Raw genomic sequence first — 20,450 nt, forward strand, 5'->3', positions numbered from 1 at the left:
CCGGGTCCCTCTTTTGTCAAACCCCCTTGTGCTGATTCTTTTATGTCAAAAAACGTGTGTTCGAAAAAAGATGTTTGATGAAGAACCGCTTCCCCCTGTCGGTCCCCCTTCCATCACGTAGCGAATTAAGCATCGGTTTGCTCTGTGAAAATCTCTATAAAGGAAACAAAACAAAGGTTTTTTACATATATTCTTTCTCGGTGGAACCCCCCTCTTTTCTTGCAGTCCCTTGAACAATCAGTGTATTTAAATGCAAGAAAAACACAAACCCTTTTAAATATTTGGACCGCCCCCTGTCAACCCCCCTCCCCCCTTTGTCAAATCCCGAAGGCTGATTCCCTTATGTCAAGGAATACGTTTCACAAGTTTGATGAAGAATTGTCCAAGCGTTTCGAAGTTCGGAGGTTTGGCCGACTCGCCTTGAATCATTTAGTGTTACTATAGGCAGTTTTTGGTGGTCTTGTTATTGACTAAAGTTTCATGGAAGAGTCTGTCGAGTTTGATTAATTTTTGAATTATGCAAACATTTCTGTTTTATGTGTGTGAGAGCTCCCCTTTTGGTGGTGGGAAGGATCTCAAACCTTCAAAAAAAAAAACCTGCCTCCAAAAACTTCCCTTATGCCAAATTTGGTTCCATTTGTTTGATTAGTTATCGAGTTATGAGGAAATTTGTGTTTCATTCGCATAGTAGCCGCCCTTCCAGAGGGGGGGGGGGTTTCAAACCATCACAAAAACCTTTCCCAGGTTCAAAAACTCCTGTATACAAATTTTCTCGCCGATCGGTTTAGTAGTTTCCGAGTCTATAAGGCACGTACAAACAGACGCGCCATGTATACGCAACACACACTTTAACGCTAGTTGGCTCGCAAATATTCAGCGTGCTTTGCATATTTACAGCGTCTAAAACGCTTAAAAGCCCTCTTGGTATGGAGTAAAAGTGACGAGTAGCACGCCTCTATATAGGCAATTCGTGAGCATGCGGTTTGCGTCTTCGATTCAAATCGTGCCGCGTCATCAGAATTGCCTATGTGACGCTTATCGCTCTGTCTGCAGAGCGCCTATTGCCTTCTATAACTTATGATTTCCATCATTTGCGTTTTTGATTACAAAACATATCCAGTAGGTTTTCTATACGAGGTTTGTTCGAAAAGTATCACGAATTTTTAATTTTTGCGGGCTACGTATGTTCGGTTTTTGATCTTTTTGTGGCGTTATGTTGGTACTCATCATTTCGGCCATTTTGAATGTTCAGTCAGTTTTTGACAGCTATTACGCGCGGACCTGTTTTAGCTTGTCTGCGATTTTTGTCTATCCCAAAAAATGGTGAAGCTTTTTCTGACAGTTTTCTTCGAATGCAGGGGGGTGGTGCATTATGAGTTCTTGTCGTAGGGTAGAACGGTCAATAAGGAATATTACCTTCAATTTGCGAGAAGCAATCCGCCACAAACGACCGGATTTGTGGAAGAACAAAAATTAGCTTTTGCACCATGATAACGCCCTAACACTCATGCATCATTACTTGTGCGCGTTTTTGGACAAACTTCGTTGTTTAAGGTTTTTCATTTTTTTTTTGTTTGCGATCAATAATCGAACCAAGTGAATCAATAATTATGATATCATCAAAATCCTGGTATTGGTTTCTAATTCCTTGTTGCTTTTCTGACTGTTCAGATATTGTCTGGAACCACAAATTGAATCAATCTCAATGACTGAAATTTCATCGAAATGATTCCGCTGTCGATTCATTTCGGCCAAGTTTCCATTCCAGGCTAGAACACTTCTGCCCACGGGATTATTGTCGCGTAATTGCTGAAAGTATCCGCGCGCGTTCAATGTCAGGAGGGCATTCTGTGCATGCGAACCCGAACCCGGCCCGGACCGCCTCGCTGCTGATGTCAACAACCATCAGACGCAGCCAGCAAGATTTGTTAGTATGATTGTTGTAGGGAGGCACACTGGCCAAGAACGGCCGCGGCACGAGCTGCCAAATGTCCGTTCGACTGGTGCGTGGGCTGTACCCTGCCTGGATGGTTGACCCGCGGGAATTCTTTTTGCGCAGGCGAAGAAAAGTAGCGGTTGTTCTGAGTCATGTAGCATTTCGCCGTGGCTGCAAGCCGCATTTGGGTCGGTTCGATGCAAACAGGGCACGTTTGGAAGTTGCCAATTTAATGCGTTGATGAAAGTAGCTGACGTTTTTTTCTTTCAAATATTAATGACAGTATTAAAAATAAAATATTCAAATTCGTTGACTAAATTAACGGTATTCCCACGTTTCTTTTTTTTTTAAAGAACAATATCTGAAGGATCAAAAACCCTCATAAAGCAAGACAAATTTCGATTGAATCTATCCGGTTTGGTGCAACCTACACTGTACCGTGCTCTACTATTCTATTTGTTGTTCCTTTTAAGTAGGCACTTGTGACCGGGTACAAAGCAAGAAATACTTTGGTTCTTCGGTGGCGTAGTGAACCCATATATTTGAGTCGACCACGCGGAATTTGCCTATTTGCTCAACAGTTGACGTTTGTGAATTGTCGCACCTTCGTGCAGATCATTCATAAACTGGCTGGCTGACTGGAATATATGTGCTTCAATGTGGGCCGATCCCTATTTGGGTCGGCGGCAAAGAACAGCTCTAATTAATTTTTAACAGCGTGGTTGTAAAGCGAACAAAGAGTAACTCGCGGGAAGCGTCCAAGGCACTTTACAGCTTAATTTCCGAGATCCGACGCCAAATTGATCACTGCTAAGTATTGGCAAGGCAATGACCTTGACACAAGAAAGAGTCTTAATAACACTTATAAAGTCAATAAATCATTTATATATTTGTCATCTTAATATTCGCTTGAGATAATTTTAAAGGGTTGATAAATGTTTTATTTACACTTCTCCTGTTGTGCAATTTGAAAGTTTGTGAATATTTTTAAGGTTTTACAGATTCTACTGATTCTACAGAATCTAGTGGTAGTAATAGCAGGATGTAAGGAATTTGATTCAAAGTATTTGTTCCAATTTAAATGTGCTTAAGGGATGATTCAGCAAAAGGTTATAGATGAATTGCAAAAGTGGATTACATACAAGAATTATTTCTCAAAAGTTCAAAGATTTTCCTAAACTCGTTGATAGTGTTTTATATATACTTTTATTTAGGCTAAATATAATTAATATAGTCCTAACGATTAGTGAACTGAGGATGGTGCCTAAAAATACAATCGAATCCTCTATGCCTACAATAAACGGTCTCATTGATCGATATTCTGAGATACATTCGTCGTTCGCTGGTTCGCTAGGCTAGGCTTGATAATGATGAACACTTTCTACTTGTACTTATTTACACAAAATTGAAACGAATTGAGTATTTTTTCCTTCTTTCATTTAAACTTAAGCAATTAATACTTGTCTATTGCGCAATCACACACACACATCGGACGGTCGGTCCGCACGTTCTCGTATGTATTTAGCAGATCTCACTTATGACTCGCCCCAGAACCATTTGAAATCGAACCCTTTCAGTCCGGCTTGTTTTTCCGTTTCCTCTCGGGGTGTCTCTTCGGGAGCAACCTTATCGAAGGTGATATGCGGCTGGAAGCCGAATTCGTTCGCCTTGTAGGTAACACCCCGCCGGATGCCATCCCGACCGATGCTGTAGTAGCCACCTTCTTTGTTGCCCTGGCGGTCACCTTGCTCGTGGTGACCGTGGTAACCGACGGTGTAGTTAAATCGGTACAGTAAACCATTGAGAATGTGCTGGATCATCATGTTGGCAGTGTTTAGTCGATCGAGCTTCGTCGTCATTGGTGAGCTTTTTTGCGGTGCATTCGATGTTTTCGGTTTAGCGTCTGATTGTTTCTCACTAAAATCGCCTCTGCTGCCGGTGGCGATGTTTGATGCCGCTGTTGGTTGCGGTTGCGGTTGAGTTTGGGTAGTGGGTGATTTGTTGCGGGTTTGCATAGTAGCAGGGGATTCGTTTGACTTTGTCGACTCTTTTGAGTTGAAAGCTTTCGTGTCTTGTTGCTTCTCTATGAGCTTTTGCGGTGTTTCGGCAGAGTTTGATTTTGAAGGGTTGTTGGGCATCATCGTTGTAACCGATCTCGAAGCGCTGGTTGTTGGTATGCTTTCTATGTCGTTCTTGTTGACAATCCTAAAAGGGGAAGCAATCTGAGTACTGGTTTCGGGTGTTGGATTCTCCGTTGGGATTGGTTTCGGAGTGGTAGTCGTCAATTCCGGTACAATGCACCCACCGCAGGCGGCTAATCCGGATGGTTGAGCGGTCGTCAGAGGTTTGGCAGTGGTAATTATTCGAAACGGTTGCGGTGTGGTTGAGGATGTCGCAAAGGGCGCGTTTGGTGTACGCGGAGCAGGACCGAACGCGGGTGAAGCAGTTGCTCCCAGTTTATAGTTTTTCATACTGACTATTTTAAAGTTTCCGTTTTCGTCCGTTGCATACACTGTGACGTGGTACACGTTATCGGCTGTAATGAAACCAAACTCACCCATGACGACGCCATTTTCATCTGAAAGGGAAAACAATAGTTCATTAGAGCAGATAAGTATGTTTTGTTTATAGAGTTTTGTATTCCAAGAGTGACATTTGTAGCTTTAATTTGACTGGTTGCCTTAGGCCTCCCATTTCTAATTTTGCAGAACTTCGTTTTCAGTGTCCAAAAATAATAATTTTTCGTGGTCCAAAAACTTTAGCAATATGTAACACAGTATGCAATATGTAAAAGTGCATCATATTTAATATTAGAATCAACGATAAATTTGGTATCGAATTTCGATTTGGTATATTAAAAATATTGCTGTACCGATTCGGTTCTGTGTTATATTGATATTCGATTACGTAGTGGTACCCGAAGAAGACGAGCGAAAGCAAGGATTAGCTCGAATTCTCTAGATAAGCTGACATTTGAATTTGCATTTATTTCCGCCGGAAACCGTCGATCACAAGCTAATAGTTCGAATTGCGACGATCTTCTCAGTGTTGCAGCACATTGGGTGTTTCCAAACCAGTTTAATTTTCAAATATTTATCGAATTTATGGTGGCTTTGAGCTGCTGAACAACCCAAATCACGAGCTTTGTTTCTCTCGTTTCTCATAGCTTCCAGTTTACCAGGTTTTATTATAATGATATTTAATCAGGGGCGATTATATGGTTTATAACATAAAATATATCGTGTCCATGTTCAAAAAAATGATCTGCTACACATAAATAACTGTATTTCCGACAATGCAACCGGTTGTTATAACATTATAAACCTCAAGTAAGAGTTCCCACGCAACGTTTCTTCGTTGACTTCAAAGCCGCATATGATACCATTGACCGGAAAATCATGAACGAGAACAGCTTCACCAGGAAGCTCATCAAACTGATTAAATCTACGATGGATGGATGGTACACAGTGCTGTGTTCGGATTTCGGGTGGATTGTCAAGTCCATTCGAATCACACAGAGGGCTTCGCCAAGGTGATGGTCTGTCATGCCTGCTATTCAACATAGCGCTACAAGGTGTTATAAACCGAGCGGGTATCAACACGCAGAGCACGATTTTCAACTAATCTAGTCAATTCGTTTGCTTTGCCGATGACATGGATATTATCGGCAGAATATCTGTGGCGGTGGCTGAACCGTACACCAGAATGAAGCGCGAAGCAGAAAAGATTGGGTTAAAGGTAAATACGTCTAAAACAAAGTACATGCTGGCCAGCGGAACCGAGGCCGACCGTCGCCGTTTGGGCAATAGTGTAATGATCGACGGCGATGTGTTTGCGGTAGTCGACAAATTTGTCTACCTTGGCTTCCAGATAACACAAAATCGTAATAGAAAGTTCACATTAAATCGTTTTCATGTCAATTTCATATTGGAGTTCTATAATGATTAGAGTATGTCAAATCGAAGTGAACAATAAGTTGTTTTGCAGTCGTGCGTGTCTTCATATACAATTCATGACTGTGAATTATAAAGCAGGATAGACAATTGCAATATTTGATTATATCTATGTCATATATTCAGGAGTATTTAGTTGCGTGTTGTAAAAACTGCGCAAAATAGAATTACAAATAGTTGTCAAAATTTTCGCACGTATATCGCCTCCACTTTGGTACATATATGCTCTTATATGGCGTGAAATATAACTTTTTCGTTCAGATATGATTTCGTATATCTCAGTTGCAATCGAGATATATAAACCAAATGGTTTACTGGGGCTCACTGGTAACGGCGGACGATAATACCAGACGTGAGACATGGAGGTGTATTATCAGCGGAAGTCGTGCTTACTATGGGCTTCACCAGCAATTGCGGTCCAGCAGAGTAAGCCCCCGTACAAAGTGCACCCTTTACAAGAGCTTATTAGACCGGTTGTTCTCTACGGGAATGGAACATGGACAATGCTCGAGGAGGATCTGCAAGTGCTCGGACTTTTCGATGAGTGTTAAGAACGATCTTCGGCGGCGTACAGGAGAACGGAGTATGGAGGCGGACGATGAACCATGAACTCGCACAGCTCTATGGCGAACCCAGCTAAAGTTGCAAGAATGCCGGACAACTACCCTGCAAAGATGGTGTTTGCCTCAAGTCCAGTATCCAGTCCAGTAACCCACAATCGAGTCAATTGGAGAAACCTTGTTCAACACGCTTTATCTTAGGACGCAAGCCTCTTAATGATAGGCACCATTAACCGAAATGTTTAATTCCATAATCGCTAAGTCCAGACTAGAGAAATATTCCGAATAAGTGCATAAAATTGTTAATCTTGTTGACGTAGGACTACACCCACTAGCGTAAAGCTTTCAGAAGAGTGTTTTGGCCTGGAAAAATAGAAGATGGCGAATCTATTATTACTTGTCACAAATATACCTGAAAGTGAACTTGAATTAAAAATTGAAATTTGTTTTAAAGTTGAACTTAAAATTGTAATTAAATTAGATTTGAAATTGGACTTAAAATCGGACACGCAATTTTACTTGAAACCGATCTTGAGATTGGACATTAAATTAGACTTGAATTTGAACATGAAATTTTACTTCCATGATATGGACACTAAATTAGACGCGAAGTTTGACTTGAAATTATTATTGACTCTGTTTTAATATTCTCTCACACGTTTTACCACTTCTGTTTCATTTTTTTCCTTTTCAAGTCTAGTTTGCCACATTTTATTCCGTGTTTTTCCTTTTCTGTAACGGTGTTTTGGTTTTCGCTCGCAATGTCCCGTGTTTCTTATTTCATTGTTTTGTTTTTCTTCGTTACTTGTCTCCTTTTTATTATTTTCTGTACTACTTTGCTTCATGCTTCTCACTCTTCTGCTCTCTTTTCCCTGTTTTCGTTTCCAGTTTTCGTGATTTTCTAATCCTTTTTATCTACTTTCTCTCTCGTTTTTCGTCTTCGTATGTACCGTTTTTCTTCTTTTTGATGTCCCGTTTTCCGTCTTTTCTGTAACGTTTGACTCTTTTTTTCATTTCATTTTCGGTATTCCTTTTTATTTTCCGCTTTTCGTCTTTTTCTCTTTCAGTTTCTCTGTCCCATTTCCTCATGTTTTGTTCCGTATGACCCCTCTTCCCCATTTTCTTCGTTATGGTTTTCTTTCTAGCTAATCTTCCTTTTCTTTCGTTTACTCTTCTTTTTTGTTCCATTTTCTTCTATCGTTTTCTCTCTTACTCTCTGTTCTCTTCTGTTTCCTCTTTTTCTGTATTGCGTCTCTTTTTTATGTCCCGTTATTCGTCCTATTAAGTTTTGTTTTTCCTCTTATTTTTCTCTTTTCTGTTCCGTTTTTTTGTTCTTTTCGTCCGTTTTTCCTTATTTTCGTTACGTTTTTTTGTCCGTTGTGTTATTTCTCTGTTCCTTTTCGGTCCCTGTTTTCGCCTTTCAGCTCATTTTCTATAATTCAAGAGCAACATGTGAAAAGGGCCTATGTGTAAATGAGGGATTCTCTTTGTGTCTCCTCTCTAGCGTTTACCACGGCGACATGAATGCATTCCAATAAAATGTTTCGTTACCAATAGCTAGCAAATAGCGCCAGCAACCGTTTCATGCAGAATTAATCCGTTCCAGTGCATTTGCATCGCCGTGATAAGCGGAAGAGAGGAGACACGAAGAGAGTCTCTCATTTGCACACAGGCCCTTTTCACATGTTGCTCTTGAATTGACTGAAGTTTTCTTATCGTGTTGGAAAAAGCTTTTGCTTTTTTTAATTTCAGGCCTTTTTCTGTTCCGTTTTTCGTATTCGTTCTTCTTCTTATTATGTTTTGCTTTTCTTTCTTCCTCTTATTAAGTTCTGCCTCTTATGATGTTCTGCTTTTTTTCTTTTCTGTCATGTTCTTTTTCTCTATTCCGTTTTCATTTAATTTTTTCATTTTGTCTCTTTTTCTATTCTCGTTTTTCCATTTTCATGCGTCCGTACTTTCTTCCTACCGTTTCCTCCTTTTCTATCCCGTTTTTCTCCTTTCCTGTTCAATGTTTCTCTAGCTTTTTATTTCTTTATTTGATGTGATTTTTCTTTTTTTCTCCTCCGTTTACCATTTTTTCTGTAAAATCTCCTCGTGTTTCCTCTTTTTCTTTTTCATTTTTTGTCTCTTTTTATGTCCCGTTTCTCCTTCGTTTATGTTATGTTTTTGCTTTCGTTTCTCTTTTTTCGTGCCAGTTTTTACTCTCTCTTTCTCTCGCTCGTTCTTTCTTGCATTTTTTCTATTCCGTCACGTTTTGCTTCATGCTCTTTTCCGTTTTTTCTTCATCTGTCTAATTTTTCCTTTTGCGCTTCTTTTTCTAGAGAGCAGCAGGAGACGGAATATCTCTAGATCCATCGATAATCTATTTGATAATATGCTAAGAAAATTTACTACCATTTTCATATGAAATTGTTTGGTCTAGGTTGTGAATGAATTTGTTCGAAAACAGACACTGAGGAAGCCTGCAAGTCGTAGGCGAAATACGTATCTGTCATTGAATAAAATACACATAGTAGAATTAAATTGGATAAGTTTTCTTATTTTTTATTTTTAGGTTTCGTATTCTACTAAGACGCTCCAAAAACTTCAGTGAATGAATTTGTAAATTAGTTAAATATTACAGAAAATGAAGTTTTTCGCCCATAACTCAGTAACAAAAAAATGTTATCTTGCAAAATTTATCATTTAAAGATTTAAAATTGACAAACATGGAAAAAATATTTCAATTTTCATGTGGCTTTTCTTTGGAGTCATCACTTAACTTAACTTAAATTTGAAATCGAACTTGAACTCTAACGGACTTGGAATGGACATGAAATTAGACTTCAAATTGAACTTATAGTAGGAACTGAAATCGGATGTAAATTGGATTTACAAGTTTTTGTATTGTCTCCGCCAATTTATTATGCTTTTACAAACTACTCAAAAACCCTACATTTTAATTAAGTTCAGCTCGGGGAAAACTGTTGACAGAAGGAGTAATAGCTTTCCAAGTCTTCGGACGGAGAAGTCATTCACAGGGGATAGTTTTCTAAAATATAGATGTTAGTTAGGGCTACGGGCGAGCTGTCAACCGAGTGGGTGATAGCACTTCAAATCTGCGGACGGAGGGGTCACTCAAGCTGTATGACTTTACCGGGATGTAGTATGGTGGTATGGCTGTATGACTGATAACACTCTAAGTCTGCGGATGAAGGGGTCATCCCTACAAGGTCGTTTACAGCGATGTTGGAAATACTACCGCGGTATTCAATATCACAGGCTTTTTATTTTTAATTCGGGTCTGCACAGATAACGGATAACCTTCGCTACATGCATCCGTGTTGGTAACGATCGACTTCGTCCACCATCAGGCAAGGAAGACGGTAAACCTATTCTTTTCAATCTGACATAACATTATCGTTAATTTTGCATTTCTTTTGTTTCTGCTTTTTTTTGAGTTCGTGAACCGAACTCTTGACTTGACATCGCTGGTTGTCACTTCTTGTCTTTGGGTTTCCGATCGAACTATTGTTTGGTTGTTCGGTTGGTCTTTTATAGCATCTAATTAAATTGAAAGATTTTTTCCTGGCTGCTGGAAGAGTTGCTGGAGCGGATCATCGAGGGCCTCTTTTCGCGCCATGAGCCAAGACCCTGTCCTCAGGCAACTGAGTCGTCCCACAGCCGACGTTCCAGTATCTCAGACCATAGCGTAAGATAAAACCATAAACACATTGTTTTTGAATGGGGGGAAGGCGGTACTTCGCCGGTAACATTCCGTGATCCTAGGAAAACAAACTGGGATCAGTATACTCATTACTTAAACACAAATGAACTTAAAAATTATGGTAGTGTTGACTCAAATCAACAGCTTGAATCACTCTCACAAAAGTTAAACGAAGTAATTCTTAATGCCTACAACAACAGCTGTCCTATTAAGCAGTCGTCCTCTAACAGGGACGTGCCGTGGTGGAATCTCAAGTTGGAACGTCTTAGGAAAGGTACTCGGAAATTGTTTAGTCTAGCAAAACGCACTTCAAACTGGGCTCAATATAGGAAGGCCCTCACTGAATACAAAAACGAAATTAGGAAATCTAAGAGGAAAACATGGATAAGAACGTGCGAATCCATAAATAATACTCCAACAGTTGCAAGACTACATAAAACCCTTGCTAAAGATCATACGATAGAACTAGGCAACCTTAGGTATCAGGATGGGGCTTCCACTAAAACTCCTAACGATACTCTAAGACTGATGATGGAAACTCATTTTCCGGGCTCGACTGAATGTGGGGTTTCGGAAAGCATTGGCGTAGTAAGTTCTGCAGAGATCCTTTCAGAGTCTAGTAGGGCAGAAGATCTACCACTAAACATTGCTGACGAAATTTTTACAACAGCCAGAGTGGAAAATGCTGTAAGATCTTTTCAACCCTTTAAATCTGCAGGCGTCGATGGGATTTTTCCAGCCTTGCTTCAAAAGGGTGAAGCAGTCCTAATACCGACCCTTACTAAGGTTTTCAGGGCAAGTTTAAGGTTGAATTATATTCCATCGACATGGCGATTAATAAAAGTCATCTTCATACCAAAAGGTGGCAAGAGAGATAGGACGAATCCCAAATCCTTCAGACCCATTAGTCTATCTTCGGTACTGTTGAAGACAATGGAAAAAGTTCTAAAGGATTACATCAAAGGATTCAACGTACATGCAATCTTATCCATTATCTATATTTCAATATGCATACCGAGCTGGCAGCTCAACAGTCAGAGCGCTCCATTCGCTTGTGGGAAAGATTGAAAAATCCCTTTCAGTTAAAGAACTCGCTCTTTGTTCATTCTTGGATATTGAGGGAGCTTTCGATAATACTTCCTACGCATCTATGGAAAATGCTATGAAACGAAGAAAATTTAACAAGTACATTGTTGACTGGATTCATACAATGCTTGCAAAAAAAAAAAATCACTTCTAAGCTTGGTGGATCGTCTATAATGATAAAGGCTATGAAAGGTTGTCCTCAAGGAGGTGTTCTTTCGCCACTTATGTGCTCCTTGGTGGTAGACGATTTACTCAGAACTCTTGAAGCAGAAGGTTTCGAAGTTGTAGGCTTTGTAGACGATTGGGACGATTGGTAAGAGGGAAATTCGATAATACGGTTTCAGAAAGAATGCAACAGGCTCTGAAACATACCCAAATTTGGTGTAGAAAGGTGGGCCTTAGCATTAATCCGGCAAAAGTCTCAACTCAACTTGAAGCCTCTCAAGCTTGAAGACAGAGAAATCCAATTTAGTGAACAGGTCAAATTTCTAGGATTGGTCCCTTTTTGCGGTATATCAAAATGCACAATCAAAATGGAACTTAAACGCTGGGAAGAACAAAAGGTGACGGCCGATTGGATGGCTGTCAGAGGTTGTAACCAGCCAAAAAGATTCATTAATCCAAATGTAAAAACCACTAAAAAGCTTATAGAGCTCAACAAGAGAGCTCTGTGTACACACACCGGCCTAGTAACAGGGCACTGTCCGAGTAGACATCATTTAAAGAACATGGTTCGTGTTGAAAATGATGTCTGTCGCTTCTGCAATCTTGAAAGCGAAACGTCGGAGCACCTGCACTGCATTTGTAGTGCGCTTTACACGAGCAGAGCTAAATTTCTTGACAAGAGATGCTTATCTCCTAGTGAAATTTGGTCTGCCACACCCGGGAAGGTTATCGGTTCCATAAACCATATTATACCTGACTGGGAGCGTGCAGGAGCAAATGACTAGTTGTCTATAATGGCAATTGGCTTGCATGGCACGTACGGTAAACAGGGATATACTACAAAAGTTCAAATTAATGGACAAAGTAGTCAAATCCCCTTCTAAAAAAAAGATGGAACCATCAAAGTTACGTAGGCGACGGCGGTTTAGAGGTCGGGGAGGAAGCGACGGTTACGAACAAGGAACTAATTGAGATTGCTAAATCCCTAAAGGTGAGCAAGGCACCGGGACCAGACGGAATCCAGAATTTGGCCATTAAAGCGGCTATTTTAGAGGCTCCCGAATCATTCAGATCAGTAATGAGTAGATGCCTGGAAGATGGCCACTTCCCGGACAGATGGTAGCGACAGAACCTGGTTCTATTGCCGAAGCCGGGAAAACATCCGGGGCCATATAAGCCGATCTGTATGCTCGATACTACCGGCTTGGTGCCGTAGAGGGTTATCCTTAACTGACTCGTACACTGCACTGAAGGTACAAACGACCTGTCCAGGAACCAATCTGGTTTTCTTGCCTGTCACTAAGACAGCCGAGGTCGCAATCCAGCGCAAGAGGACGGGTGTCACGCTCGACGTGAGAAATGCGGTTAATAGAGCTAGTTGGGACTCCATAGCCAACTCGCTTCGGAACATCCAAGTGCCGGTGTCGCTATACAGGATTCTGGAAAATTATTTCCAGAATCGTGTGCTATGCGTCAATACGGAGGAGGTTCAGAAGTGCGTTCGAAGCACGGCAGGGGTTCCGCAAGGTTCCATACTGGGCCCGGTTTTGCTTTTTGTTTCGACGTCATTCTTAGCAAAACTGGGCAAGCATAAACAAAACAAAAAATATTAACAAAAAGAGGAGAGAGATAGAGAGTGAGAGAGAGAGAGAGAGAGATAGAGATAGAGAGAGAGAAAGAGAGAGAGAGAGAGAGAGAGAGAGAGAGAGAGAGAGAGAGAGAGAGAGAGAGAGAGAGAGAGAGAGAGAGAGAGAGAGAGAGAGAGAGAGAGAGAGAGAGAGAGAGAGAGAGAGAGAGATCTAACACATACTCTCATGTCTCCCTGAGCTCGTTTGTTGTTGAGCATAAGGGCCGCGAAAAAATTCCAAAATTTTAGTTGCCACCCGTTAGAATTAAATTGGATTAGTTTACCTTTTATTTAATTCCAGGTTTCGTATTCTACTAAGAGGCTCCAAAAACTTCAGCCAGTGAGTAGTTCAAAAGTAGGTAGGTATAAAGGGCCAACAAAAAGTAGAGAAAATGTACCGCGAAGCTGAACAGCATCGGAGCAAATTTGTTTTTGATAGCACTTTTTTCAATAGTATCGCTTTATATTAAAAAAAAGTTATGATGTACCTTAAATAACATCCTGAGCATTAAAAAAAATCAACCAATATCAATTTTGTAATATTCTTGGGGAGCCATTTTTATCAAAAAAGTGATAAACATAGCACTAAAATTTAACGGTGATGTTGTTTACATGCGAATGTCCATTATACTCTTCCCGTCCACTTTAGTTCTACTAGCCAGACCGCTGAATTGTCGTAGAATATCCCATGTTTAAAAGTAATATCCATACAAACTGTATAGAATAACAATATAAAAATCGCAGATCAAAGGTCTCATCGAAATTTACTAAAAGCTAAAATCAAAATTAACACCAGTTTTCATCGGCTTTTGAATGGATGTCCATTGCCGTACCGTAAATCAGATGCAGATTTTTGACGATAAAATGTGAATGCTAAGATCGTTCCCTATGGTCCCGAATTCGTTTAGATATTCATAATACTGCTTCGTTGCTTGTTTCGGCTTTTAACATCGCATATCGAGAGAGAAAAAAACTGGAAACCTGATAACACGCAACAATGCGCTTCGCAATGACATCATTCATAGAACTCGAGGCTCGAGTTCAGCGTCAACGCTCGTGGGATTGACGGCTGGGCTGGGCTGGGCCGGGCCGGCTTACCTTTCGATTCTCTCCGATGCTGGTGACCTTCGATGTTGAAGCCAAACTCGTACGGCCGAATCGGGCCGTCATAATATTTGGACGCTGCCTTCACCAGGGATAACAGTAGCACAGCAATCTGCGAAGGATCAGAACGGAGGAGAGCAGGTGTTAGTCGATGGCGGGTGTCGTTTTCTTGTGAATATACGTGTTCTTGCAAGAATGAAATCAATTATCATCTTTAGGCTGACGCACCAGATTTTTTTTGATACACAATCAGACCGTCTGTGGGATGGCTAGAAAATGATAGACTGGTCTCGAGAGGGTTAATTTAAATTATTATAATTTTATTAGTCATCAGGAAGCGAAAACATCGTTTACATTTTCATAATCGAAAGAAAAAAAACACAATGTAAATATTGGAGAATGTTTTCGGGGGAGTGAACGCCGTGCAGACTCGTTTTAAATAACAAACGCGGATGAAGACTGACGAAATCTTCTTGGATGAATAACGCTCTCACGAGGGTGTGTAAAACTTAACTTAAACAAATCAAAACGAAAACTGAAGTCATGGTGAACCAAGGATTATGTGTAAACAAATTATTTTAGGGGGCTTATAGAAACTGTCTATTATTGTCAAAAATTAGATAGTTAGTTTGATTACCAATATGTTTTATTTCATTTTGAATATTTTTCATTGACAGCAAAACTGAGAAATAAATCTTGAATTTGAATTCCAAATCATTAAGCGCATTCGGACATATTTTTTGCCATTAAATTGCATTCGGTGAAGAAGTTATCCTTCATTCGATGTGCTGATTTGAATATCATAAGTAAACATATGTGAAATGGTTAGTGCCAAAAAATTAAAATCACCTCGATACTCAAACCAATAGAATTTGTGCTAATCCAGCAATGGATCTAAGCTGTCAGAACTGTAATTGGTTGGCATTCCTGCCTGCGGTGAGTCAGAGTCAGTGCATGGCACTGAAAATTTACATTTAAATTGATTCACAATTTTTGGAAGAAAAACTCTTGTTGCAGGCTCTTTGGAGCCAGAATCGACTTCCCACGATGAAACCGCATTCTTTTGTTTTGTGTATAAATTTTCACCACGGAATTGTCGACAGTAACATTTTATATCCAGTTTTGGTGATGGATTAATAGTCAATCGATTCATTTACAGCGCTAATAAATATCGTCTTTACTGAGAAGAAGATCGGTTTCTATTCTATGAATGTTGACCGATAATTTCAAGCATTGGAATGACTATTGATATGTGACTATTTCATAGAATTATTGGACTTGGATACATTAGAATGGTTAATAAAACGCCTTCGCTAAACGATTCAGAATTTGAATTCTAGTTGTATCCAGAGATTGGTAGTAAATTTTCTTACAAATTGATCAATTTTATGTTGTACTTCAACAAGTCTGAAAGTAGGAGGGAAATAAAATTAGGTGTTTCAAACTTTTTCTTCGAATTAATGCTGTAGCGTATCTGCAACAGGTATAAGATATCCTTTCGCAGTTCATTTATAACCACGAAGGCAAATTTCTTTTTCTTATTGATGCCAAAACAAACGAACAAACATTTTAAACTGGTTCCTTGATTTTCTTTCTACCCGAGCATCTATTAGCTATGGTTATGTCTTTTTAAATGACAATAAAATAACTTTAATAGAGTTACTACGAATTAAAGTTCTAGTCTGATTTGCGTCTGAATTGATCTTTTTTGATTAGTTTTATACGCAGAATGATTGGCTATCGGCGTGTGGGATTTGCATAACAAATCAGTTCGATTTGGTCCGCTTTATGGTTTGGCTGGCGCGTAACCGAAGCCCTGCATATACTAACGGAGGTGGCAAAGATCTCAATCGCCAATTAAAACTCCACCGTAAGTCGGCTGCGATGAAAGACAAAACGTTTATATAAATGAAGTGATAATGCTGCCAGTCGGAGACGTAAACGCTTTATGTCTTTTCCCCCTGAACCGCCGCCGGAAGCTTTCTGCAACGCGGCGTTTGACATGCGCGGTGCATTGAAAGATAGAATCGGCGACTGCAAGTGCAATTCATGACTTGACAGCTTTTAGTAGGTGCAGAACTTGGCGATGCTCAGCAGTGATCGAGGCTTTCGCTCTGTCTGTTTCGCTAATAGCATCGAGTGATTAAGGCTACATAAATAACATTAACCCTTGACAATGAGAGGTACATGACTTATGTTGAGTAATGACACAAATGCAGCAGATGCGACAAGCTTTAATAGCACTGCATTCTCTAGATGTACCGCATAGTGTCTCAAGCCTTTAGTACTATAGTTGCATATATTAAAACATATTCTACTAAGTATTAATCGTTTTCGTATATTATAGGAAGCCATTCATTCCAACTGATGGACGCAAACGAACAAAAAAGGGAACTATCCAAATAACTATCCAAATGCACTGTTCAGATCTTGATTATACGTTAGAATGGAACAGGATATAGGCTAAATTTAGTCAACGCATCTAAACAGGATGAGTCATTTTCGCGAAGCGAAGACTCATTTGCAATCCTTTGCAATAAATTAGACTCATATGGCAGAGAATGGTTATGGTCATCGATACTTTAGGGGTCACAGTAGATTGGAGTTTGGGTTGAGTTTTTTTTCTGCTGTTATTATTTTATGGCTTCTCTACCGAAAACGATGAGATACGTAATTTTCATTTTTACTCAAATTTTGGTTGTTGGCGACATCAAGAACATTTTTAATATGTTGACTTAATTATCGTTTCATTGCCACATGTGATTTTTTTTCAAATTTTTTTTCCTTTTTCGCTTGTGATATACAGTGGGATTTCGAATTTGGCATGGTTAGATTTTGGCATGCCTCGATTTTGGCAACAAAAGTATCCGTTTTTGGCAACATAAAATATTTTTCTTCCAAAAATATGCTCAAACATCAGTCAGTTTCCGCATACATACTTTAAATGACGAAAAACTATTGCCCTAAGTGTGTTCATGAAAAAAAGTTTGCGGTTTCGCACAATAAATTTTTTATTGCCGTAGGACTACGTCTTACCGCAGATCGCCAAAAACTTACTTGCACCACACGAATAGCTCTTGGCGGATTTTGTAAACATAAAAAGGTTGCAATCGTTGATTAATAACATTTAGTTAATTTCTAACGCACTTGCATTCAATTTTTTCATATTAAAAAGGGTCTCGATTTTGGCATGGTTTCGATTTTGGCATGGTTTCGATTTTGGCAACATAGGCGACACGCATTTGTTGCCAAATTCGAAATCCAACTGTATATCTAATCAGGTATTTTTTTAATGATTAGAAAATGAAAAAAATGATCCTGGTAGTTGCAGCAACCACAACGAAAGCGGTCAAGTAACTTCGCTCAGCGTTTTGTTCGTGCTGCCAACTTCACCTCGAAACCACGGAAAAGTTTGAGTTTTTCAGACTTTAGAGCCCACAGACAATTGATTTTATAAAAATTAATTTGACTGATGTACTACAAATTATTTTTTTGTCCCCCGATTTTTCAAGCTAATTTCCAAGGCCCCCCTAATTTCCAAAGGGGGGAGGTGTTGACAAAAACTCTAAAAATAATTTGCAATTGCCTAATTTCGTGGCCAGAACTGACAATGGCTAAAGTTCCGGCCAATTGTCGTAAGGGCGGGACGTCGAATAATTTTTGTGGAAGACTTAATAAACATAGAACTTACGAAAAAAATAGGATTTAAGAAAGATGTTTTATAATTTTTTTTTGTAGTTTTTTTTCCATCGCCGTGCGAAATTAGTTAATTTTTTACTTCATACGAAGGCGAATTGCTCTAACCTGCAACTTCGCCTTTTTGTCAACGCATGTAAAAGGATGCATCTATGCTAAGATAGTGCCACTGAAAACACTTTTAACTTAAGTTCAGAACCACCGTTTTACATCTGTCTGTTGGAAAATATCCAGAGAACCTGCATTACCGGAGAAGTATCTGGCAGAATTTATTCAACCCTTCACATTCACCGGGTTTGATTACTACGGACTTCTTCGGACTAGTAACAGAAAAATCAGATCGAAGCAACATGATTCGCTGGTTGGTCACCTGCTTCCGAGTTCTTGTCAAAGAGTTTACGACTTTACAAGCAACACTAAAATTTATCCTAATCACTGTACCACATATGGCAGGTGCATGGGAGAGACTCGTCCGCTCGGTGAAGGTGGCGGTTCATGCAGTTCTAAATACAGTAATCTATACCTATATGGATTTCTGTCTGTCTGTCCGTCGGGATGTTCCTTATAGAATCGAAAACGACTAAACCAATCGGCATGAAAATTTGCATGCAAAGGTTTTTGGGGACAGAGAAGGTTCTTATGATGGTTAAAGAGCCCTCCCCCCACTAAGAGAGGGGGTTCCCATACAAATGAAACACAAATTTCTGCATAACTCGAGAACTAATCAAGCAAATGGAATAAAATTTGGCATGTGCGTATTTTTGGAGACAAGAATTTTTTCTATGGTGAATTGAGACCCCTCCCCTCTTTAGAAGGGGAATTATGACTCCTCTCCCTTTTAAGAGGAGGGCTTCCATACAAATGAAATACAAATTTCCTCATAACTCGAGAACTAATCAAGCAAATGGAACCAAATCTGGTATGTGAAGTTTTTCGGAGGCAAGAATTTTTTCTATGGTGAATTAGAACCCCTCCCCACTTTAGGAGGGGGAGGGGGCTCCTATACAAATGAAATACAAATTTTCTCATAACTCGAGAACAAATTAATTGGACCCATATATGGCATGTGAGTGTTTTTGGAGGCAATTTTTTTCTATGGTGAATTGAGATCCCTCCCCTCTTTAGGAGTGGAATTATGACCACTCCCCCCTTCAATAGTGGGAGGCTCCTATACAAATGAAATACAAATATCCTCATAACTAGAGAACTAATCATCAAATGGAACCAAATTTGGCATGTGGGAGGTTTTGGAGGCAGGATTTTTTTTATGAAGGTTTGAGACCCCTCACCCCTGTGGTACTGGGATAAGGAATCTCATACAAATAAAACAGAAATTTTTGCGTGACTCAAAAACTAATCGAACTCGAGAAATTTTAGACTCTTTCATAAAACATTAGTTAATAACAAGTCCACCAGAAACTATCAATAGTAACATTAGATGATTCAGAGCGAGACAGACGCAGGGGGGGCAGCCCCCGTAGAGATCCCTTCTATCTAGGTTTATTTAATTTTCTAGATCTACTGACCTTTATTACTTTCCTTTAGTTGGGTCACCCCTGCAAAATGATATTTTCTACGAAAACATTTTCCGTGAAATGGCACTTCCCTCGTAAGGTTTTTCGCGAAATGGTATTCTGCGAAACTCTATATTCCGCGTTATGGTCAACCGAGAATTGGTGTTTCGCAAAATGGTATTTGGCGAAATGGTTTATAATGATGACGAATATTTAAATGCTATTTGCTTTTTTTTACCAGGCTAAGCAATGGGGGGAGTTGTTTTTTGTATTTTACTGTGAGGAAAATTTGTATATTAAAATACTCATGAACTTCTCAGAAACTTGCAAAACTCGAGATTGTGATAAAGGTCATCCGAGATCCAGGATTTATGTACAAAACAGTTTAATTTGTAGCAAGACGAAGTTTGTCGGGTCAGCTAGTTCCTCGATAAAAAGCAACTTTTTTTTTATCTTCGTTACGTTTTATCGAAGTTACGTTATATCGAAGCAAAAACGAAATTTATTCCTATTCGAACGAAATTGATTACAAATGAAAGGAAAGTCTTTCAAACTGTTAACTTTTAAATTTCACCATGGTATCGATTCTGTTCAACCTCACTGTACTTTTTCTTGGCCCTTTCTGAATCAGGTGGACAAAATATGCAAAGTATACCTACTTTCGAACCATTCACTAGGCCGGTTTGAAGCATTGATACGGCAAATGAAAGATATTCTAATGCAAAATCATCAAGCAAAACATGGAGAACAATATGATATTTGACATTATGAAAAAAGAAACCCGATTTAATCCACCTAGTGGTGAAAGGAACCTTCGTTATACCATCTTATTCGTCAAAGGAACAGTTGTGGAAAATTGATTGTATTTTCAGAAAAAAATACACTGAAAGAAAAAACATCGCAAGATCATGATCAAAAAATGTCCCCTCCTATTTGCCTTATTTTTTTACTTAGCTTAAATTATGCTCTAAAATTTGGTGAAGAGCTACTTATGGGCACGCTGATATTTTCTGAAAAACCTTCGAAATTTGTATTTTTTTTTGTAAAACTAATAAAATGAAATTACATATGCATCAATTTGAACTGAATTCTTATATAAACAG

General features: G+C 39.3%; 1 protein-coding gene across 1 annotated transcript; it reads right to left on the bottom strand.

The window, feature by feature from the left end:
- Positions 1 to 3,471: 3,471 nt before the first annotated feature.
- LOC128736602 (protein lethal(3)malignant blood neoplasm 1) lies at positions 3,472 to 20,039 on the bottom strand. Its single transcript, XM_053831091.1, has 3 exons — positions 20,007 to 20,039; positions 14,132 to 14,249; positions 3,472 to 4,514 (listed from the first exon to the last, which is right to left on the bottom strand). Exons 1-3 carry the CDS (start codon positions 20,037 to 20,039, stop codon positions 3,472 to 3,474), a joined length of 1,194 nt encoding a protein of 397 aa, XP_053687066.1.
- Between the last annotated feature and the right edge of the window lie 411 nt (positions 20,040 to 20,450).

This window comes from Sabethes cyaneus, chromosome 2, assembly GCF_943734655.1.
Source record: "Sabethes cyaneus chromosome 2, idSabCyanKW18_F2, whole genome shotgun sequence".
Taxonomy (NCBI): Eukaryota; Metazoa; Arthropoda; class Insecta; order Diptera; family Culicidae; genus Sabethes; species Sabethes cyaneus.

Coding starts and splice junctions, on each gene's coding strand:
- LOC128736602 (XM_053831091.1), bottom strand. CDS start 20,039: ATGCTTCAAACCGGCCTAGTGAATGGTTCGAAA. Junction 14,250..20,006: donor GCCTAGTGAATGGTTCGAAA/GTAGGTATACTT, acceptor GATCCTTCGCAG/ATTGCTGTGCTACTGTTATC. Junction 4,515..14,131: donor GCATCGGAGAGAATCGAAAG/GTAAGCCGGCCC, acceptor TTTCCCTTTCAG/ATGAAAATGGCGTCGTCATG.